The 24,333-nt window shown below is 53.7% G+C and overlaps 1 protein-coding gene across 1 annotated transcript; it reads left to right on the top strand.

Annotated features, from left to right (window-relative positions):
• The first annotated feature begins 14,739 nt into the window (after positions 1–14,739).
• On the top strand, positions 14,740–21,004 carry LOC142401803 (odorant receptor 131-2-like). Its single transcript, XM_075487274.1, has one exon. The coding sequence runs from the start codon at positions 17,255–17,257 to the stop codon at positions 18,194–18,196; it is 942 nt and encodes a 313-aa protein (XP_075343389.1). The 5' UTR covers positions 14,740–17,254; the 3' UTR covers positions 18,197–21,004.
• Positions 21,005–24,333: the final 3,329 nt, after the last annotated feature.

Genomic DNA, 24,333 nt, shown 5'->3' with positions numbered 1-24,333 from the left:
CCAAAGAGGCCAGGGGATCTTACTTTGCCACAGAGGCCACGGGGCTTTACTTTGCCACAGAGGCCACAGGGCCTGACTTTGCCACAGAGGCCACAGGGCCTGACTTTACCACAGAGGCCACAGGGCCTGACATTGCCACAGAGGCCACAGGGCCTGGCTTTACCATAGAAGCCACAGGGCCTGACATTGCCAAAGAGGCTACAGGACCTGACTTTGCCACAGCAGCAGAGGCTTGACTTTGCCACCGAGGCCACAGGGCCTGACTTTGACACAGAGACCACAGGGCCTGACTTTGCCACAGAAGCCGCAGGACCTGACTTTGCCACAGAGGACACAGGGCCTGACTTTTCCACAGAAGCCGCAGGGCCTGACTTTTTCACAGAAGCCGCTGTGCCTGACTTTGCCACAGAGGCCGCAGGGCCTGACATTGCCAAAGAGGCCGCAGGGCCTGACTTTGCCACAGAGGCCACGGGGCCTGACTTTGCCATAGAAGCCACAGGGCCTGACTTTGCCACAGAGGCCACGGGGCCTGACTTTGCCATAGAGGCCACAGGGCCTGACTTTGCCATAGAAGCCACAGGGCCTGACTGCCACAGCCGCAGAGGCCTGACTTTGCCACCGAGGCCACAGGGCCTGACTTTGCCACCGAGGCCACAGGGCCTGACTTTGACACAGAGGCCACAGGGCCTGACTTTGCCACAGAAGCCGCAGGACATGACTTTGCCACAGAGGCCACAGGGCCTGACATTGCCACAGAGGCCACAGGGCCTGGCTTTACCATAGAAGCCACAGGGCCTGACATTGCCACAGAGGCCACAGGGCCTGACATTTCCACAGAAGCCACAGGGCCTGGCTTTACCATAGAAGCCACAGGGCCTGACATTGCCAAAGAGGCTACAGGACCTGACTTTGCCACAGCAGCAGAGGCCTGACTTTGCCACCGAGGCCACATGGCCTGACTTTGACACAGAGACCACAGGGCCTGACTTTGCCACAGAAGCCGCAGGACCTGACTTTGCCACAGAGGACACAGGGCCTGACATTGCCACAGAGGCCACAGGGCCTGACATTGCCACAGAGGCCACAGGGCCTGGCTTTACCATAGAAGCCACAGGGCCTGACATTGCCACAGAGGCCACAGGGCCTGACATTTCCACAGAAGCCACAGGGCCTGGCTTTACCATAGAAGCCACAGGGCCTGACATTGCCAAAGAGGCTACAGGACCTGACTTTGCCACAGCAGCAGAGGCCTGACTTTGCCACCGAGGCCACATGGCCTGACTTTGACACAGAGACCACAGGGCCTGACTTTAACACAGAAGCCGCAGGACCTGACTTTGCCACAGAGGACACAGGGCCTGACTTTTCCACAGAAGCCGCAGGGCCTGACTTTTTCACAGAAGCCGCTGTGCCTGACTTTGCCAAAGAGGCCGCAGGGCCTGACTTTGCCATAGAAGCCACAGGGCCTGACTGCCACAGCCGCAGAGGCCTGACTTTGCCACCGAGGCCACAGGGCCTGACTTTGCCACAGAGGCCACAGGGCCTGACTTTACCACAGAGGCCACAGGGCCTGACTTTGCCACAGAGGCCGCAGGGCCTGACATTGCCAAAGAGGCCAGGGGATCTTACTTTGCCACAGAGGCCACGGGGCTTTACTTTGCCACAGAGGCCACAGGGCCTGACTTTGCCACAGAGGCCACAGGGCCTGACTTTACCACAGAGGCCACAGGGCCTGACATTGCCACAGAGGCCACAGGGCCTGACATTGCCACAGAGGCCACAGGGCCTGGCTTTACCATAGAAGCCACAGGGCCTGACATTGCCAAAGAGGCTACAGGACCTGACTTTGCCACAGCAGCAGAGGCTTGACTTTGCCACCGAGGCCACAGGGCCTGACTTTGACACAGAGACCACAGGGCCTGACTTTGCCACAGAAGCCGCAGGACCTGACTTTGCCACAGAGGACACAGGGCCTGACTTTTCCACAGAAGCCGCAGGGCCTGACTTTTTCACAGAAGCCGCTGTGCCTGACTTTGCCACAGAGGCCGCAGGGCCTGACATTGCCAAAGAGGCCGCAGGGCCTGACTTTGCCACAGAGGCCACGGGGCCTGACTTTGCCATAGAGGCCACAGGGCCTGACTTTGCCATAGAAGCCACAGGGCCTGACTGCCACAGCCGCAGAGGCCTGACTTTGCCACCGAGGCCACAGGGCCTGACTTTGCCACCGAGGCCACAGGGCCTGACTTTGACACAGAGGCCACAGGGCCTGACTTTGCCACAGAAGCCGCAGGACCTGACTTTGCCACAGAGGCCGCAGGGCCTGACTTTGCCATAGAGGCCACAGGGCCTCAAATTGCCACAGAGGCCACAGGACCTGACTTTTTTACAAAAGCCGATGGGCCTGACTTTGCCACAAAGGCCGCAGGGCCTGACATTGCCACAGAGGCCACAGGGCCTGACATTGCCACAGAGGCCACAGGGCCTGACATTGCCAAAGAGGCCAGGGGATCTTACTTTGCCACAGAGGCCACAGGGCCTGACTTTGCCGCAGATGCCACAGGGCCTGACTGCCACAGCCGCAGAGGCCTGACTTTGCCACCGAGGCCACAGGGCCTGACTTTGACACAGAGGCCACAGGGCCTGACTTTGATACAGAGGCCACAGGGCCTGACTTTGCCATAGAGGCCACAGGACTGGCTTTACCATAGAAGCCACAGGGCCTTAAATTGCCACAGAGGCCACAGGACCTGACTTTTTTACAAAAGCCGATGGGCCTGACTTTGCCACAAAGGCCGCAGGGCCTGACATTGACACAGAGGCCACAGGGCCTGACATTGCCACAGAGGCCACAGGGCCTGACATTGCCAAAGAGGCCAGGGGATCTTACCTTGCCACAGAGGCCACAGGGCCTGACTTTGCCGCAGATGCCACAGGGCCTGACTGCCACAGCCGCAGAGGCCTGACTTTGCCACCGAGGCCACAGGGCCTGACTTTGACACAGAGGCCACAGGGCCTGACTTTGACACAGAGGCCACAGGGCCTGACTTTGCCACAGAGGCCACAGGGCCTGACTTTACCACAGAGGCCACAGGGCCTGACATTGCCACAGAGGCCACAGGGCCTGACATTGCCACAGAGGCCACAGGGCCTGGCTTTACCATAGAAGCCACAGGGCCTGACATTGCCACAGAGGCCACAGGGCCTGACATTTCCACAGAAGCCACAGGGCCTGGCTTTACCATAGAAGCCACAGGGCCTGACATTGCCAAAGAGGCTACAGGACCTGACTTTGCCACAGCAGCAGAGGCCTGACTTTGCCACCGAGGCCACATGGCCTGACTTTGACACAGAGACCACAGGGCCTGACTTTGCCACAGAAGCCGCAGGACCTGACTTTGCCACAGAGGACACAGGGCCTGACTTTTCCACAGAAGCCGCAGGGCCTGACTTTTTCACAGAAGCCGCTGTGCCTGACTTTGCCAAAGAGGCCGCAGGGCCTGACTTTGCCATAGAAGCCACAGGGCCTGACTGCCACAGCCGCAGAGGCCTGACTTTGCCACCGAGGCCACAGGGCCTGACTTTGCCACAGAGGCCACAGGGCCTGACTTTACCACAGAGGCCACAGGGCCTGACTTTGCCACAGAGGCCGCAGGGCCTGACATTGCCAAAGAGGCCAGGGGATCTTACTTTGCCACAGAGGCCACGGGGCTTTACTTTGCCACAGAGGCCACAGGGCCTGACTTTGCCACAGAGGCCACAGGGCCTGACTTTACCACAGAGGCCACAGGGCCTGACATTGCCACAGAGGCCACAGGGCCTGGCTTTACCATAGAAGCCACAGGGCCTGACATTGCCAAAGAGGCTACAGGACCTGACTTTGCCACAGCAGCAGAGGCTTGACTTTGCCACCGAGGCCACAGGGCCTGACTTTGACACAGAGACCACAGGGCCTGACTTTGCCACAGAAGCCGCAGGACCTGACTTTGCCACAGAGGACACAGGGCCTGACTTTTCCACAGAAGCCGCAGGGCCTGACTTTTTCACAGAAGCCGCTGTGCCTGACTTTGCCACAGAGGCCGCAGGGCCTGACATTGCCAAAGAGGCCGCAGGGCCTGACTTTGCCACAGAGGCCACGGGGCCTGACTTTGCCATAGAGGCCACAGGGCCTGACTTTGCCATAGAAGCCACAGGGCCTGACTGCCACAGCCGCAGAGGCCTGACTTTGCCACCGAGGCCACAGGGCCTGACTTTGCCACAGAGGCCACAGGGCCTGACTTTACCACAGAGGCCACAGGGCCTGACTTTGCCACAGAGGCCGCAGGGCCTGACATTGCCAAAGAGGCCAGGGGATCTTACTTTGCCACAGAGGCCACGGGGCTTTACTTTGCCACAGAGGCCACAGGGCCTGACTTTGCCACAGAGGCCACAGGGCCTGACTTTACCACAGAGGCCACAGGGCCTGACATTGCCACAGAGGCCACAGGGCCTGACATTGCCACAGAGGCCACAGGGCCTGGCTTTACCATAGAAGCCACAGGGCCTGACATTGCCACAGAGGCCACAGGGCCTGACATTTCCACAGAAGCCACAGGGCCTGGCTTTACCATAGAAGCCACAGGGCCTGACATTGCCAAAGAGGCTACAGGACCTGACTTTGCCACAGCAGCAGAGGCCTGACTTTGCCACCGAGGCCACATGGCCTGACTTTGACACAGAGACCACAGGGCCTGACTTTGCCACAGAAGCCGCAGGACCTGACTTTGCCACAGAGGACACAGGGCCTGACATTGCCACAGAGGCCACAGGGCCTGACATTGCCACAGAGGCCACAGGGCCTGGCTTTACCATAGAAGCCACAGGGCCTGACATTGCCACAGAGGCCACAGGGCCTGACATTTCCACAGAAGCCACAGGGCCTGGCTTTACCATAGAAGCCACAGGGCCTGACATTGCCAAAGAGGCTACAGGACCTGACTTTGCCACAGCAGCAGAGGCCTGACTTTGCCACCGAGGCCACATGGCCTGACTTTGACACAGAGACCACAGGGCCTGACTTTAACACAGAAGCCGCAGGACCTGACTTTGCCACAGAGGACACAGGGCCTGACTTTTCCACAGAAGCCGCAGGGCCTGACTTTTTCAAAGAAGCCGCTGTGCCTGACTTTGCCAAAGAGGCCGCAGGGCCTGACTTTGCCATAGAAGCCACAGGGCCTGACTGCCACAGCCGCAGAGGCCTGACTTTGCCACCGAGGCCACAGGGCCTGACTTTGCCACAGAGGCCACAGGGCCTGACTTTACCACAGAGGCCACAGGGCCTGACTTTGCCACAGAGGCCGCAGGGCCTGACATTGCCAAAGAGGCCAGGGGATCTTACTTTGCCACAGAGGCCACGGGGCTTTACTTTGCCACAGAGGCCACAGGGCCTGACTTTGCCACAGAGGCCACAGGGCCTGACTTTACCACAGAGGCCACAGGGCCTGACATTGCCACAGAGGCCACAGGGCCTGACATTGCCACAGAGGCCACAGGGCCTGGCTTTACCATAGAAGCCACAGGGCCTGACATTGCCAAAGAGGCTACAGGACCTGACTTTGCCACAGCAGCAGAGGCTTGACTTTGCCACCGAGGCCACAGGGCCTGACTTTGACACAGAGACCACAGGGCCTGACTTTGCCACAGAAGCCGCAGGACCTGACTTTGCCACAGAGGACACAGGGCCTGACTTTTCCACAGAAGCCGCAGGGCCTGACTTTTTCACAGAAGCCGCTGTGCCTGACTTTGCCACAGAGGCCGCAGGGCCTGACATTGCCAAAGAGGCCGCAGGGCCTGACTTTGCCACAGAGGCCACGGGGCCTGACTTTGCCATAGAGGCCACAGGGCCTGACTTTGCCATAGAAGCCACAGGGCCTGACTGCCACAGCCGCAGAGGCCTGACTTTGCCACCGAGGCCACAGGGCCTGACTTTGCCACCGAGGCCACAGGGCCTGACTTTGACACAGAGGCCACAGGGCCTGACTTTGCCACAGAAGCCGCAGGACCTGACTTTGCCACAGAGGCCGCAGGGCCTGACTTTGCCATAGAGGCCACAGGGCCTCAAATTGCCACAGAGGCCACAGGACCTGACTTTTTTACAAAAGCCGATGGGCCTGACTTTGCCACAAAGGCCGCAGGGCCTGACATTGCCACAGAGGCCACAGGGCCTGACATTGCCACAGAGGCCACAGGGCCTGACATTGCCAAAGAGGCCAGGGGATCTTACTTTGCCACAGAGGCCACAGGGCCTGACTTTGCCGCAGATGCCACAGGGCCTGACTGCCACAGCCGCAGAGGCCTGACTTTGCCACCGAGGCCACAGGGCCTGACTTTGACACAGAGGCCACAGGGCCTGACTTTGATACAGAGGCCACAGGGCCTGACTTTGCCATAGAGGCCACAGGACTGGCTTTACCATAGAAGCCACAGGGCCTTAAATTGCCACAGAGGCCACAGGACCTGACTTTTTTACAAAAGCCGATGGGCCTGACTTTGCCACAAAGGCCGCAGGGCCTGACATTGACACAGAGGCCACAGGGCCTGACATTGCCACAGAGGCCACAGGGCCTGACATTGCCAAAGAGGCCAGGGGATCTTACCTTGCCACAGAGGCCACAGGGCCTGACTTTGCCGCAGATGCCACAGGGCCTGACTGCCACAGCCGCAGAGGCCTGACTTTGCCACCGAGGCCACAGGGCCTGACTTTGACACAGAGGCCACAGGGCCTGACTTTGACACAGAGGCCACAGGGCCTGACTTTGCCACAGAGGCCACAGGGCCTGACTTTACCACAGAGGCCACAGGGCCTGACATTGCCACAGAGGCCACAGGGCCTGACATTGCCACAGAGGCCACAGGGCCTGGCTTTACCATAGAAGCCACAGGGCCTGACATTGCCACAGAGGCCACAGGGCCTGACATTTCCACAGAAGCCACAGGGCCTGGCTTTACCATAGAAGCCACAGGGCCTGACATTGCCAAAGAGGCTACAGGACCTGACTTTGCCACAGCAGCAGAGGCCTGACTTTGCCACCGAGGCCACATGGCCTGACTTTGACACAGAGACCACAGGGCCTGACTTTGCCACAGAAGCCGCAGGACCTGACTTTGCCACAGAGGACACAGGGCCTGACTTTTCCACAGAAGCCGCAGGGCCTGACTTTTTCACAGAAGCCGCTGTGCCTGACTTTGCCAAAGAGGCCGCAGGGCCTGACTTTGCCATAGAAGCCACAGGGCCTGACTGCCACAGCCGCAGAGGCCTGACTTTGCCACCGAGGCCACAGGGCCTGACTTTGCCACAGAGGCCACAGGGCCTGACTTTACCACAGAGGCCACAGGGCCTGACTTTGCCACAGAGGCCGCAGGGCCTGACATTGCCAAAGAGGCCAGGGGATCTTACTTTGCCACAGAGGCCACGGGGCTTTACTTTGCCACAGAGGCCACAGGGCCTGACTTTGCCACAGAGGCCACAGGGCCTGACTTTACCACAGAGGCCACAGGGCCTGACATTGCCACAGAGGCCACAGGGCCTGGCTTTACCATAGAAGCCACAGGGCCTGACATTGCCAAAGAGGCTACAGGACCTGACTTTGCCACAGCAGCAGAGGCTTGACTTTGCCACCGAGGCCACAGGGCCTGACTTTGACACAGAGACCACAGGGCCTGACTTTGCCACAGAAGCCGCAGGACCTGACTTTGCCACAGAGGACACAGGGCCTGACTTTTCCACAGAAGCCGCAGGGCCTGACTTTTTCACAGAAGCCGCTGTGCCTGACTTTGCCACAGAGGCCGCAGGGCCTGACATTGCCAAAGAGGCCGCAGGGCCTGACTTTGCCACAGAGGCCACGGGGCCTGACTTTGCCATAGAGGCCACAGGGCCTGACTTTGCCATAGAAGCCACAGGGCCTGACTGCCACAGCCGCAGAGGCCTGACTTTGCCACCGAGGCCACAGGGCCTGACTTTGCCACAGAGGCCACAGGGCCTGACTTTACCACAGAGGCCACAGGGCCTGACTTTGCCACAGAGGCCGCAGGGCCTGACATTGCCAAAGAGGCCAGGGGATCTTACTTTGCCACAGAGGCCACGGGGCTTTACTTTGCCACAGAGGCCACAGGGCCTGACTTTGCCACAGAGGCCACAGGGCCTGACTTTACCACAGAGGCCACAGGGCCTGACATTGCCACAGAGGCCACAGGGCCTGGCTTTACCATAGAAGCCACAGGGCCTGACATTGCCAAAGAGGCTACAGGACCTGACTTTGCCACAGCAGCAGAGGCTTGACTTTGCCACCGAGGCCACAGGGCCTGACTTTGACACAGAGACCACAGGGCCTGACTTTGCCACAGAAGCCGCAGGACCTGACTTTGCCACAGAGGACACAGGGCCTGACTTTTCCACAGAAGCCGCAGGGCCTGACTTTTTCACAGAAGCCGCTGTGCCTGACTTTGCCACAGAGGCCGCAGGGCCTGACATTGCCAAAGAGGCCGCAGGGCCTGACTTTGCCACAGAGGCCACGGGGCCTGACTTTGCCATAGAAGCCACAGGGCCTGACTTTGCCACAGAGGCCACGGGGCCTGACTTTGCCATAGAGGCCACAGGGCCTGACTTTGCCATAGAAGCCACAGGGCCTGACTGCCACAGCCGCAGAGGCCTGACTTTGCCACCGAGGCCACAGGGCCTGACTTTGCCACCGAGGCCACAGGGCCTGACTTTGACACAGAGGCCACAGGGCCTGACTTTGCCACAGAAGCCGCAGGACATGACTTTGCCACAGAGGCCGCAGGGCCTGACTTTGCCATAGAGGCCACAGGGCCTCAAATTGCCACAGAGGCCACAGGACCTGACTTTTTTACAAAAGCCGATGGGCCTGACTTTGCCACAAAGGCCGCAGGGCCTGACATTGCCACAGAGGCCACAGGGCCTGACATTGCCACAGAGGCCACAGGGCCTGACATTGCCAAAGAGGCCAGGGGATCTTACTTTGCCACAGAGGCCACAGGGCCTGACTTTGCCGCAGATGCCACAGGGCCTGACTGCCACAGCCGCAGAGGCCTGACTTTGCCACCGAGGCCACAGGGCCTGACTTTGACACAGAGGCCACAGGGCCTGACTTTGATACAGAGGCCACAGGGCCTGACTTTGCCATAGAGGCCACAGGACTGGCTTTACCATAGAAGCCACAGGGCCTCAAATTGCCACAGAGGCCACAGGACCTGACTTTTTTACAAAAGCCGATGGGCCTGACTTTGCCACAAAGGCCGCAGGGCCTGACATTGACACAGAGGCCACAGGGCCTGACATTGCCACAGAGGCCACAGGGCCTGACATTGCCAAAGAGGCCAGGGGATCTTACTTTGCCACAGAGGCCACAGGGCCTGACTTTGCCGCAGATGCCACAGGGCCTGACTGCCACAGCCGCAGAGGCCTGACTTTGCCACCGAGGCCACAGGGCCTGACTTTGACACAGAGGCCACAGGGCCTGACTTTGCCATAGAGGCCACAGGGCCTGAAATTGCCAAAGAGGCCACAGGACCTGACTTTTCCACAGAAGCCGATGGGCCTGACTTTGCCACAGAGGCCGCAGGAACTGACATTGCCTAAGAGGCAAGGGGGCCTGACTTTGCCACAGAGCCCGCAGGGCCTGACATTGCCAAAGAGGCCAGGGGATCTGACTTTGCCACAGTGGCCATGGGGCCTTACTTTGCCACAGAGGCCACAGGGCCTGACTTTGCCACAGAGGCAACAGGGCCTGACATTGCCAAAGAGGCTACAGGACCTGACTTTGCCACAGCCGCAGAGGCCTGACTTTTCCACCGAGGCCACAGGGCCTGACTTTGTCACAGAAGCCGCAGGACCTGACTTTTTTACAATAGCCGATGGGCCTGACTTTGCCACAAAGGCCGCAGGGCCTGACATTGCCACAGTTTTCACAGGGCCTGACATTGCCAAAGAGGCCAGGGGATCTTACTTTGCCACAGAGGCCATGGGGCCTTACTTTGCCACAGAGGCCACAAGGCCTGACTTTGCCACAGAGGCCACAGGGCCTGACTTTGCCACAGTGGCCACACGGCCTGACATTGCCAAAGAGGCCAGGGGATCTTACTTTGCCACAGAGGCCACGGGGCCTTACTTTGCCACAGAGGCCACGGGGCCTGACTTTGCCATAGAGGCCACAGGGCCTGACTTTGCCATAGAAGCCACAGGGCCTGACTGCCACAGCCGCAGAGGCCTGACTTTGCCACCGAGGCCACAGGGCCTGACTTTGCCACCGAGGCCACAGGGCCTGACTTTGACACAGAGGCCACAGGGCCTGACTTTGCCACAGAAGCCGCAGGACCTGACTTTGCCACAGAGGCCGCAGGGCCTGACTTTGCCATAGAGGCCACAGGGCCTCAAATTGCCACAGAGGCCACAGGACCTGACTTTTTTACAAAAGCCGATGGGCCTGACTTTGCCACAAAGGCCGCAGGGCCTGACATTGCCACAGAGGCCACAGGGCCTGACATTGCCACAGAGGCCACAGGGCCTGACATTGCCAAAGAGGCCAGGGGATCTTACTTTGCCACAGAGGCCACAGGGCCTGACTTTGCCGCAGATGCCACAGGGCCTGACTGCCACAGCCGCAGAGGCCTGACTTTGCCACCGAGGCCACAGGGCCTGACTTTGACACAGAGGCCACAGGGCCTGACTTTGATACAGAGGCCACAGGGCCTGACTTTGCCATAGAGGCCACAGGACTGGCTTTACCATAGAAGCCACAGGGCCTCAAATTGCCACAGAGGCCACAGGACCTGACTTTTTTACAAAAGCCGATGGGCCTGACTTTGCCACAAAGGCCGCAGGGCCTGACATTGACACAGAGGCCACAGGGCCTGACATTGCCACAGAGGCCACAGGGCCTGACATTGCCAAAGAGGCCAGGGGATCTTACTTTGCCACAGAGGCCACAGGGCCTGACTTTGCCGCAGATGCCACAGGGCCTGACTGCCACAGCCGCAGAGGCCTGACTTTGCCACCGAGGCCACAGGGCCTGACTTTGACACAGAGGCCACAGGGCCTGACTTTGACACAGAGGCCACAGGGCCTGACTTTGCCATAGAGGCCACAGGGCCTGAAATTGCCAAAGAGGCCACAGGACCTGACTTTTCCACAGAAGCCGATGGGCCTGACTTTGCCACAGAGGCCGCAGGAACTGACATTGCCTAAGAGGCAAGGGGGCCTGACTTTGCCACAGAGCCCGCAGGGCCTGACATTGCCAAAGAGGCCAGGGGATCTGACTTTGCCACAGTGGCCATGGGGCCTTACTTTGCCACAGAGGCCACAGGGCCTGACTTTGCCACAGAGGCAACAGGGCCTGACATTGCCAAAGAGGCTACAGGACCTGACTTTGCCACAGCCGCAGAGGCCTGACTTTTCCACCGAGGCCACAGGGCCTGACTTTGTCACAGAAGCCGCAGGACCTGACTTTGCCACAGAGTCCACAGGGCCTGACTTTGCCACCGAGGCCACAGGACCTGACTTTTTTACAATAGCCGATGGGCCTGACTTTGCCACAAAGGCCGCAGGGCCTGACATTGCCACAGTTTTCACAGGGCCTGACATTGCCAAAGAGGCCAGGGGATCTTACTTTGCCACAGAGGCCATGGGGCCTTACTTTGCCACAGAGGCCACAAGGCCTGACTTTGCCACAGAGGCCACAGGGCCTGACTTTGCCACAGTGGCCACACGGCCTGACATTGCCAAAGAGGCCAGGGGATCTTACTTTGCCACAGAGGCCACGGGGCCTTACTTTGCCACAGAGGCCACGGGGCCTTACTTTGCCACAGAGGCCACAGGGCCTGACTTTGCCACAGAGGCCACAGGGCCTAACTTTGCCACAGAGGCCACAGGGCCTGGCATTGCCAAAGATGCCAGGGGATCTTACTTTGCCACAGAGGCCACGGGGCCTTACTTTGCCACAGAGGCCACGGGGCCTTACTTTGCCACAGAGGCCACAGGGCCTGACTTTGCCACAGAGGCCACAGGGCCTGACTTTGCCACAGAGGCCACAGGGCCTTTCTTTACCATAGAAGCCACAGGGCCTGACATTGCCAAAGAGGCTACAGGACCTGACTTTGCCACAGCAGCAGAGGCCTGACCTTGCCACCGAGGCCACAGGGCCTGACTTTGACACAGAGACCACAGGGCCTGACTTTGCCACAGAAGCCGCAGGACCTGACTTTGCCACAGAGGCCACGGGGCCGGACTTTACCATAGAGGCCACAGGGCCTGACTGCCACAGCCGCAGAGGCCTGACTTTGCCACCGAGGCCACAGGGCCTGACTTTGCCGCAGATGCCACAGGGCCTGACTGCCACAGCCGAAGAGGCCTGACTTTGCCACCGAGGCCACAGGGCCTGACTTTGCCACAGAAGCCGCAGGACCTGACTTTGCCACAGAGGCCGCAGGGCCTGACTTTAACATAGAGGCCACAGGGCCTGAAATTGCCAAAGAGGCCACAGGACCTGACTTTTCCACAGAAGCCGATGGGCCTGACTTTGCCACAGAGGCCGCAGGGCCTGACATTGCCAAAGAGGCCAGGGGATCTGACTTTGCCACAGTGGCTACGGGGCCTTACTTTGCCACAGAGGCCACAGGGCCTGACTTTGCCACAGAGGCAACAGGGCCTGACTTTGCCACAGTGGCCACACGGCCTGACATTGCCACAGAGGCCACAGGGCCTGGCTTTACCATAGAAGCCACAGGGCCTGACATTGCCACCGAGGCCACAGGGCCTGACTTTGCCGCAGATGCCTCAGAGCCTGACTGCCACAGCCGCAGAGGCCTGACTTTTCCACCGAGGCCACAGGGCCTGACTTTGACAGAGAGGCCACAGGGCCTGACTTTGACACAGAAGCCGCAGGAACTCACTTTGCCACAGAGTCCACAGGGCCTGACTTTGCCATAGAGGCCAAAGGACCTGACTTTTCCACAGAGGCCACAGGGCTTGACTTTTTTACTGAAGCCGATGGGCCTGACTTTGCCACAAAGGCCGCAGGGCCTGACATTGCCTAAGAGGCAAGGGGGCCTGACTTTGCCACAGAGGCCGCAGGGCCTGACATTGCCAAAGAGGCCAGGGGATCTTACTTTGCCACAGAGGCCACGGGGCCTTCCTTTGCCACAGAGGCCACACGGCCTGACATTGCCACAGAGGCCACAGGGCCTGGCTTTACCATAGAAGCCACAGGGCCTGACATTGCCAAAGAGGCTACAGGACCTGACTTTGCCACTGCCGCAGAGGCCTTACTTTGCCACTGAGGCCACAGGGCCTGACTTTGCCACAGAGGCCACAGGGCCTGACATTGCCACAGAGGCCACAGGGCCTGACTTTGCCACAGAGGCCACAGGGCCTGACTTTGCCACAGTGGCCACACGGCCTGACATTGCCACCGAGGCCACAGGGCCTGACTTTGCCACAGTGGCCACACGGCCTGACATTGCCACAGAGGCCACAGGGCCTGACTTTGCCACAGAGGCCACAGGGCCTGACATTGCCACAGTGGCCACACGGCCTGACTTTGCCACAGAGGCCACAGGGCCTGACTTTGCCACAGTGGCCACACGGCCTGACATTGCCACAGAGGCCACAGGGCCTGACTTTGCCACAGAGGCCACAGGGCCTGACATTGCCACAGAGGCCACAGGGCCTGACTTTGACACAGAGACCACAGGGCCCTACTTTGCCACAGAAGCCGCTGGACCTGACTTTGCCACAGAGGCCACAGGGCCTGACTTTGCCACAGAGGCCACAGGGCCTGACATTGCCACAGAGGCCACAGGGCCTGACTTTGACACAGAGACCACAGGGCCATACTTTGCCACAGAAGCCGCAGGACCTGACTTTGCCACAGAGGCCACGGGGCCTTACGTTGCCACAGAGGCCACAGGGCCTGACTTTGCCACAGAGGCCACAGGGCCTGACTTTGCCACAGTGGCCACACGGCCTGACATTGCCACAGAGGCCACAGGGCCTGGCTTTACCATAGAAGCCACAGGGCCTGACATTGCCAAAGAGGCTACAGGACCTGACTTTGCCACTGCCGCAGAGGCCTTACTTTGCCACCGAGGCCACAGGGCCTGACTTTGACACAGAGACCACAGGGCCATACTTTGCCACAGAAGCCGCAGGACCTGACTTTGCCACAGAGGCCACGGGGCCTTACTTTGCCACAGAGGCCACAGGGCCTGACTTTGCCACAGTGGCCACACGGCCTGGCTTTACCATAGAAGCCACAGGGCCTGACTTTGCCACAGAGGCCACACGGCCTGACTTTGCCACAGTGGCCACACGGCCTGACATTGCCACAGAGGCCACAGGGCCTGGCTTTACCATAGAAGCCACAGGGCCTGACATTGCCAAAGAGGCTACAGGACCTGACTTGGCCACAGCAGCAGAGGCCTGACTTTGCCACCGAGGCCACAGGGCCTGACTTTGACACAGAGACCACAGGGCCTGACTTTGCCACAGAAGCCGCAGGACCTGACTTTGCCACAGAGGCCAGAGTGCCTGACTTTGCCAAAGAGGACACAGGGCCTGACTTGGCCACAGCAGCAGAGGCCTGACTTTGCCACCGAGGCCACAGGGCCTGACTTTGCCACAGAAGCCGCAGGGCCTGACTTTTTCACAGAAGCCGCTGTGCCTGACTTTGGCACAGAGGCCGCAGGGCCTGACATTGCCAAAGAGGCCGCAGGGCCTGACTTTGCCACAGAGGCCACGGGGCCTAACTTTGCCATAGAGGCCACAGAACCTTACTTTTCCACAGAGGCCACATGGCCTGACTTTGCCACAGCCGCAGAGGCCTGACTTTGCCACCGAGGCCACAGGGACTGACTTTGCCAACGAGGCCGCAGGAACTGACTTTGCCACACAGGCCACAGGGCCTGACTTTGCCACAGCCGCAGAGGCCTGACTTTGCCACCGAGGCCACAGGGACTGACTTTGCCAACGAGGCCGCAGGAACTGACTTTGCCACACAGGCCACAGGGCCTTACTTTGCCACAGAGGCCACAGGGCCTGACTTTGCCAAAGAGGCCACAGGATCTGACTTTGCCACTGAAGCAACAGGGTCTCACTTTGCCATAGAGGCCGCAGGGCCTGACTTTGCCACAGAGTTCACAGGGCCTGACTTTGCCACAGAGGCCACAGGGCCTTACGTTATCACAGAGGCCACAGGGACTTATTTTTCCACAGAGGCCACAGGGCCTGATTTTGCCACAGCCGCAGAGGCTGACTTGGCCTCAGAGCCCATGTGCCCCCAGCCCATGGATCCACTTTTTCGAGCCGTACCCTCCCACCCTCAGACTTTTGGGATGTCTGGGATCCATCCCTTAAGGGGGGTGTTCCTCCGTTGTTCCATGTCCGTCCGCCTGCCGGACAGTCTCCGGCTTCTCCTGCCTCGTCGTCAGATGTCCGGCCGCCTGCTGGACAGTTTCCGGCCGCCTCTGCCACACCACCAGATGTCTGGCCGCCCGCCACTCCGCCTCCTGCCATGTCGCTGGATGTCAGGCCACCTGCCGGACAGTCTCCGGCCGCCGCCGCCACATCACAGGAAGTCTGGCCGCCCGCCAGACCACCGCCTCCTGCTGCTGCTCGAGGCTGGTGCTCTGGCCGCATGCCGGATCGGCTCCTGCAGCCGCGTCGCCGGAGGTCTGGCGCCCGCCGGACCGCCTCCGGCTTCGTGCCCCTCCCTCGCACCCACAGATTTTTGGGATGTATGGGATCCATCCCTTGAGGGGGGGGCTCTGTCAGGTCTGTGGCTTCTGCCATGTTTTTAGTTTTATCTTTCATCTTTTAGATTTCAGGTCTTGGTTTTGGAGTTCTCGCTAGTTGTGCCATTGTTTTCCCCTCACTTTCATGTTCAGTTCATTAGCTTCACTCATGTCAACTGTTCATTCCCCACCAGCTGCACCCAATCACTAATCACCCTCCATAGTATTTAGTTTCCAGGTTCCCTCATTGTTTTGCGAGATCCTACCCGTCAACATCCCTCATGCCATGCCACAACCCCACGTCAGAGTTAAGGGTTTTTTCCATGCTATGTCAAGTGTTTTGTTAAGTAATTATTCCACAGTTTAGGATTTTGAATCCGGCTCAGCCGTGCTTTTTGTTTGAACTTTGTTTTGTGTGAAAATAAATCAAGTTTGCTTTTTTGAAAGACCACATCCGCATCCTTCCTCACCACCCACCCAAACTGACATGATTAGTGAATGAGTGCAGCTGATGGGGAAAACACAGGTGAAGTGAGTGAAGCTAACAAACTGATTGAGTGACAAAAAACAATGGAAAAACCTAACTAAACATGAACTCAAAAACCAAGACATGAAACAACTTAGAACACAAAACTAAATGCAGGACATGAACTGAAAACCAAAACATAACCTAAAACATGATAAAACATTAAACTAAAAACATGGGGAAAATCCCATGGGCGTGACAAAAAGACCAAAATGACAAAACAAGCTTTACAAAGTAATATTGACTGAAGAGATTTCATGACCCATCAGTGATCTGGTAACCATGTTAACATGATACATCATGGGATCAGGTTGCCAGGAAAGAGCTCATAAATTAAACGTTGGGTCAAGTAAACCAAGCAGACGAGCTTTGCCCACAAGGAAACAGGAGCTGACCTGACAAGTATCTTCACAGGTGAAGAGTCTTTGTATGATTTTAAGTTTTTAACAATGTGTTGCATCTAAAGTGTTTTAGGGACACAAACTAAATCAGTGATTCTTTAGTGTTTCAGCCAACAGATGGATCGTTTATATTTTCACTTTTCTCTCCAATGTATGTGTTTATCTAACTATCATCACTGCTGAACTGCACGATCAGATCAAATTAACCCAGTGCTTATCTCGTTTTTATCAACAACATTGTCAACTAATCTAAGTATAGATCAAATTTCCTGTTCCTGAACTGTTAACTATGCTTAACCTGAACCTAGACTTGGACAAAGCTGATATGTGAAATGTGATAGCAGGTAAACCAGAGCAGCCTTTCTCAAAGCAAACACAGACTCCAGCCTGCTGATACACTGACATGTAAATGAAGGAGTTTATGCTTTGGATGTAACTAAGTAAGAGACAGTGTTTACAAAGCAGACTAAAGTGCATTTGTAGGGTTTTTGTCATCCAGTGAGATGAACATATTGATATTTCTGATTCCTTAAATGTTTTCTGTGAGATGTCCAACACAACTGTTAGACTGGTGTTCCTGGAGAGAGTGTTGTATACCACTCTGACTACAGTTCCATGCTGTATATTCCTCTTCATTAATGGGACCATGTTGTACACTTTGAGGAGTAAACCAGTGTTTCGTGAAACTTGCCGCTACATTCTTCTTTATAACCTCCTGTTTGCAGACACCGTTCAGCTGACAGTGAGTCAGTTGTTGTACATATTGTCTATCTGTAGAATATTTCTGACATATCCTGTATGTGGTGTTTTCTTCATGCTTAGTAACCTAACAAATCCAGTCTCTCCTCTGATACTGGTGGTGATGTCTTTGGAGAGATGTGTAGCAGTGTGCTACCCTCTGAGGCACGCTTCCATCATCACCATCAGAAACACAGCAGTGGCTGTTATTGTGGTTTGGGCCATTTGTTTACTAAATGTTGTCATTCAGATTCTTTTGCTGTTAGAATTTCCCTTCGAAGATCTAGAAACTCTGCAGATGAACACGTTTTGTAATACAGTTGCCATGTTGCTTTCACCACTATATTACGATTATGACAGAGCTTACACTTATTTTCTGTTTATTTCTGCTGGTCTGGCAATCACCTCCACCTATATTGTTGTAATTATAGCAGCCAGGTCAGCCTCCACAGACAAAGCTTCAGCTCTTAAGGCTCGTAACACGCTGCTGATGCATCTGGGGCAGCTGGGCCTCAGTATCTCCTCGACCTTACATAACCCATTATTAATTGCTGTCTCAAAACTTGTTCTCTTGAGTGTACTTCTGCGGATCCAGAACTTTTTTTATGTGTTTATTATCATTCTTCCCAGGTGTTTGAGTGCACTGATCTATGGCCTCAGAGATCAGACCATCAGACCTGTCCTTGTGTACAATCTATGCTGTCGAAGGAAACTTTCAGTTGTCTCAGTAAAACCTAAAGTCTGCATTTAAGCCTTTATGACCTGAAGCAACTTATGAATCAGTTTACCGTTCAAGCCTGGAGTGACACACACATTGCATCAATAAGTTCAATACATCCAATTATCTTGAAGAAGAAAAAGAAAGAAAATTTGGATAAAAATTAAGGTAGACATTTATTTACAATAAAAGCTGAACGTTTCACCTTTCACATTGTCTTTTTTCATGATATTAGTCCATTAAAAGTTGAGAATAGAGATGTTATTGGAGTGCTGCAACAGTAAAACTCTGTTTACCTTCGGTTTAAATGGGCGAAGATACAATATTTCCCCCCAGTCTCAAAGAAAAAATATAAAAAGTAAACTAAATCTTTTTATTTATCCAATTATTGTGGATGTTTTATGTGCCTCAGTGGGACATTTATTTTGTGTGTCCAACACATTTTTTGTCATCAGCAAAACAACAGGAACTTGTCATCCTGTCAGCCTGAAAAAGGAGATTTAATGCAGTACAGAATTAATGTCTTTCACAAAAGATTTTACATTTTCCAAACTATAATAAAGTATTTCTAGTGCTCAACATTTACTAATAATTCTTAGATTTCTAAATCAAACTATATAATTATTAATGTCTAAACCTGACCAAAGAGCATCTGAATGAGAAACTAATTAGTGAATGAAAACAAAAAGTGAGTTTCAAAGTACAGTTGGTGTAGAAAGTATAGCCGCTTTCGGACTGGAGGAACCTTTGGCAGTTCTAATAACCTTTTAATCCGCGGGGCCGTTTTCTCCCGTGTTCGGACATACAGGAACTCGGGGCTATCTCCCTTAGTTCCTATAACTATTTAGCTCCTTCTCCGAGGTCGGGTCTTTTCATGGTTCTATAGAACGATCCGAGGGAGGTGTTTGGTGGTCGGTAGCTAGGCCCATGTCATGCTATCACGGCTGAAATGTTTCATCATAAGACACAGACACAACCGGCGGGTGTTTAATAAGTTAAACTTACACTGGTCTCATTTTTCTGCAGCGCTCTGCTCTCCTTTCTTCCTTCATGAAATGAAAAAGTATCTCCTGACTCTCTCTGTGAGCTCTTCCAGCCTCGATGTTAGACGCCTGATGTGATTGTCCATGATTAATATCACCATCATGCAGACCATGAACACGGTGGCCTCCCCGCTCTCCATATTAGCTTCTTGGTGGTGTTTTTTCTTCTCTAATTACTTTTACGGGTTTTGTTTTGTGTTTGAATGTGGCGCTAAACGGCTAACGGCTAACACGTCACTGAAGCAGACGGCCGCGCGCGCCGCATCAGTCCCTATCAGGTCCGACTCATGTGCGAATGCAGACTGAAACAGAAGGACAGTTATCAGAACGAAATTCGAGTAGGACAGTTCTGATAACTGCGTTCCTATAACTACTCTGTCCGAAAGCGGCTTATGAGTTAAGGTTGGAGACAAAATATGATCTCCTGTTTAACTTCATCACCAAATTACTCAAATTTAAAAATGATAATTATTTTGAAACATTATTTTGAAACATTTTCACAAAATTACCCAAGAGTTCACAAACATACGCAGATGGAATCAATGTTATCTCGATATTCTTTATAATTCAACAAATGCAGCATTTTCAAGAAACTTCAGCTAAAGCAAAAATGGACCAGACTCAGTGAATAATTCCCTATAATATAGATCAGTGAGCAGTGCTGACCAACATGTCATTGGGGTCATCAGGTGGGAACCTCCTTTCATCAGTGTTTCGTCTAGTTGGGCCCACGACACCTCCAGGAGGCTAGAAAGTGACCACTGGCGTCCCAGAGTCACCCCCCTAATGCCAGCCATCACTGCTCCTCACACCACAACAACCATCTTTTTTCCACAGCCACAAGCTACCCCAGCCTCTCACCAACTCCAAACCAGTCACAGCGGGGTGGGGATTCAAACCCTGGTTCGGGTAGAGGGTAGAAATAGAAGAGGTAAAGATAAGTAGGAATGGGATACAAACCCTGGTTCGGGTAGGGGGTAGAAATAGAAGAGGTAAAGATAAGTAGGAATGGGATTCAAACCCTGGTTCGGGTAGAAATAGAAGAGATAAAGATGAGTAGGAATGGGATTCAAACCCTGGTTCGGGTAGAAATAGAAGAGGTAAAGATGAGTAGGAATGGAATTCAAACCCTGGTTCGGGTAGGGGTAGAAATAGAAGAGGAAAAGATAAGTAGGAATGGAATTCAGACCCTGGTTCGAGTAGGGGGTAGACATAGAAGAGGTAAAGATAAGTAGGAATGGGATTCAAACCCTGGTTCGGGTAGAAATAGAAGAGATAAAGATGAGTAGGAATGGGATTCAAACCCTGGTTCGGGTAGAAATAGAAGAGGTAAAGATGAGTAGGAATGGGATTCAAACCCTGGTTCGGGTAGGGGTAGAAATAGAAGAGGAAAAGATAAGTAGGAATGGAATTCAGACCCTGGTTCGGGTAGGGGGTAGAAATAGAAGAGGTAAAGATAAGTAGGAATGGGATTCAAACCCTGGTTCAGGTAGAAATAGAAGAGGTAAAGATGAGTAGGAATGGGATTCAAACCCTGGTTCAGGTAGAAATAGAAGAGGTAAAGATGAGTAGGAATGGGATTCAAACCCTGGTTCGGGTAGGGGGTAGAAATAGAAGAGGTAAAGATAAGTAGGAATGGGATTCAAACCCTGGTTCGGGTAGGGGGTAGAAATAGATGAGGTAACGATGAGTAGGAATGGGATTCAAACCCTGGTTCGGGTAGGGGGTAGAAATAGACAAGGAAAAGATAAGTAGGAATTGGATTCAAACCCTGGTTCGGGTAGGGGGTAGAAATAGAAGAGGTAGAGATAAGTAGGAATTGGATTCAAACCCTGGTTCGGGTAGGGGGTAGAAATAGAAGAGGTAGAGATAAGTAGGAATTGGATTCAAACCCTGGTTCGGGTAGGGGGTAGAAATAGAAGAGGAAAAGATAAGTAGGAATGGGATTCAGACCCTGGTTCAGGTAGAAATAGAAGAGGTAAAGATAAGTAGGAATGGGATTCAAACCCTGGTTCGGGTAGAAATAGAAGAGGTAAAGATGAGTAGGAATGGGATTCAAACCCTGGTTCGGGTAGGGGGTAGAAATAGACAAGGAAAAGATAAGTAGGAATTGGATTCAAACCCTGGTTCGGGTAGGGGGTAGAAATAGAAGAGGTAAAGATAAGTAGGAATGGGATTCAAACCCTGGTTCAGGTAGAAATAGAAGAGGTAAAGATGAGTAGGAATGGGATTCAAACCCTGGTTCAGGTAGGGGGTAGAAATAGACAAGGAAAAGATAAGTAGGAATTGGATTCAAACCCTGGTTCGGGTAGGGGGTAGAAATAGAAGAGGAAAAGATAAGTAGGAATGGGATTCAGACCCTGGTTCAGGTAGAAATAGAAGAGGTAAAGATAAGTAGGAATGGGATTCAAACCCTGGTTCGGGTAGAAATAGAAGAGGTAAAGATGAGTAGGAATGGGACTCAAACCCTGGTTCGGGTAGAAATAGAAGAGGTAAAGATGAGTAGGAATGGGATTCAAACCCTGGTTCGGGTAGGGGGTAGAAATAGAAGAGGAAAAGATAAGTAGGAATGGGATTCAGACCCTAGTTCGGGTAGGGGGTAGAAATAGAAGAGGTAAAGATGAGTAGGAATGGGATTCAAACCCTGGTTCGGGTAGGGGGTAGAAATAGAAGAGGTAGAGATGAGTAGGAATGGGATATAAACCCTGGTTCGGGTAGGGGGTAGAAATAGAAGAGGTAAAGATAAGTAGGAATGGGATTCAAACCCTGGTTCGGGTAGAAATAGAAGAGATAAAGATGAGTAGGAATGGGATTCAAACCCTGGTTCGGGTAGAAATAGAAGCGGTAAAGATGAGTAGGAATGGGATTCAAACCCTGGTTCGGGTAGGGGGTAGAAATAGAAGAGGTAGAGATGAGTAGGAATGGGATACAAACCCTGGTTCGGGTAGGAGGTAGAAATAGAAGAGGTAAAGATGAGTAGGAATGGGATTCAAACCCTGGTTCGGGTAGGGGGTAGAAATAGAAGAGGAAAAGATAAGTAGGAATGGAATTCAGACCCTGGTTCGGGTAGGGGGTAGAAATAGAAGAGGTAAAGATAAGTAGGAATGGGATTCAAACCCTGGTTCAGGTAGAAATAGAAGAGGTAAAGATGAGTAGGAATGGGATTCAAACCCTGGTTCGGGTAGGGGGTAGAAATAGAAGAGGTAAAGATAAGTAGGAATGGGATTCAAACCCTGGTTCAGGTAGAAATAGAAGAGGTAAAGATGAGTAGGAATGGGATTCAAACCCTGGTTCGGGTAGGGGGTAGAAATAGAAGAGGTAAAGATAAGTAGGAATGGGATTCAAACCCTGGTTCAGGTAGAAATAGAAGAGGTAACGATGAGTAGGAATGGGATTCAAACCCTGGTTCGGGTAGGGGGTAGAAATAGAAGAGGTAAAGATAAGTAGGAATGGGATTCAAACCCTGGTTCAGGTAGAAATAGAAGAGGAAAAGATAAGTAGGAATGGGATTCAAACCCTGGTTCAGGTAGAAATAGAAGAGGAAAGGATAAGTAGGAATGGGATTCAAACCCTGGTTCGGGTAGGGGGTAGAAATAGACAAGGAAAAGATAAGTAGGAATTGGATTCAAACCCTGGTTCGGGTAGGGGGTAGAAATAGAAGAGGTAAAGATAAGTAGGAATGGGATTCAAACCCTGGTTCGGGCAGAAATAGAAGAGGTAAAGATGAGTAGGAATGGGACTCAAACCCTGGTTCGGGTAGAAATAGAAGAGGTAAAGATGAGTAGGAATGGGATTCAAACCCTGGTTCGGGTAGGGGGTAGAAATAGAAGAGGAAAAGATAAGTAGGAATGGGATTCAGACCCTGGTTTGGGTAGGGGGTAGAAATAGAAGAGGTAAAGATGAGTAGGAATGGGATTCAAACCCTGGTTCGGGTAGGGGGTAGAAATAGAAGAGGAAAAGATAAGTAGGAATGGGATTCAGACCCTGGTTTGGGTAGGGGGTAGAAATAGAAGAGGTAAAGATGAGTAGGAATGGGATTCAAACCCTGGTTCGGGTAGGGGGTAGAAATAGAAGAGGTAGAGATAAGTAGGAATGGGATTCAAACCCTGGTTCGGGTAGGGGGTAGAAATAGAAGAGGTAAAGATAAGTAGGAATGGGATTCAAACCCTGGTTCAGGTAGAAATAGAAGAGGTAAAGATGAGTAGGAATGGGATTCAAACCCTGGTTCAGGTAGGGGGTAGAAATAGACAAGGAAAAGATAAGTAGGAATTGGATTCAAACCCTGGTTCGGGTAGGGGGTAGAAATAGAAGAGGTAAAGATAAGTAGGAATGGGATTCAAACCCTGGTTCAGGTAGAAATAGAAGAGGAAAAGATAAGTAGGAATGGGATTCAGACCCTGGTTCGGGTAGGGGGTAGAAATAGAAGAGGAAAAAATAAGTAGGCATGGGATACAAACCCTGGTTCGGGTAGGTGGTAATGAAAGTATAGAGGGTGCCAGAGGTGGAGGCAGAACAAGACACACTAGCAGATTCAGCAGACAAACTCACCTAAATAGTCGTACAGTCACTAACAATGCCAGCAAAAACAAAGCCATACAAGCCAACTCACCTAAAATGGCCGCCTGGTTTCAAAAGGCTCACATGGGCCACACCCTCCACTTAAATACATCCTGATTTTCTTCCTCGTCTCTTCCAAGAGTCTGTTTACCCTAAGTGCTCCCCCTGCTGGGCCCTCAGCTGCTATTGCTTCTTCTAATCCAAATCCACTGACTGGACTTTACTGCCTCATCTGACACTTTCTTCACTATTTTCCTCACACTCTGTCCACTTACACCCAGCTCCCTCAACAATGAGACAACAGACTTTGTAACAAATCCTCTACATCCTACTTCCACTGGACAGATTCTAACCTTCCATCCTCGCTGCTCTGCTTCTGCCCCTAACTCCACATACCTAAGCTTTTTCCTTTCATATGCTTCTGCTACTAATTCCTCCCAAGGAACAGTCACCTCTATGACATAGACTCTCATTCTACTCCTAGACTACAAAACTATATCAGGCATTAGATTTGTAGAGGCTATCTCCTGGGGAACAACAAGCTTATTTCCTAAATCTACCTGCATCTCC

Source organism: Odontesthes bonariensis, chromosome 16 (assembly GCF_027942865.1).
Source record: "Odontesthes bonariensis isolate fOdoBon6 chromosome 16, fOdoBon6.hap1, whole genome shotgun sequence".
Lineage (NCBI taxonomy): Eukaryota > Metazoa > Chordata > Actinopteri > Atheriniformes > Atherinopsidae > Odontesthes > Odontesthes bonariensis.
Note: the sequence above shows the minus strand (reverse complement) of the source record. Positions and strands in the feature narration are given on the sequence as shown.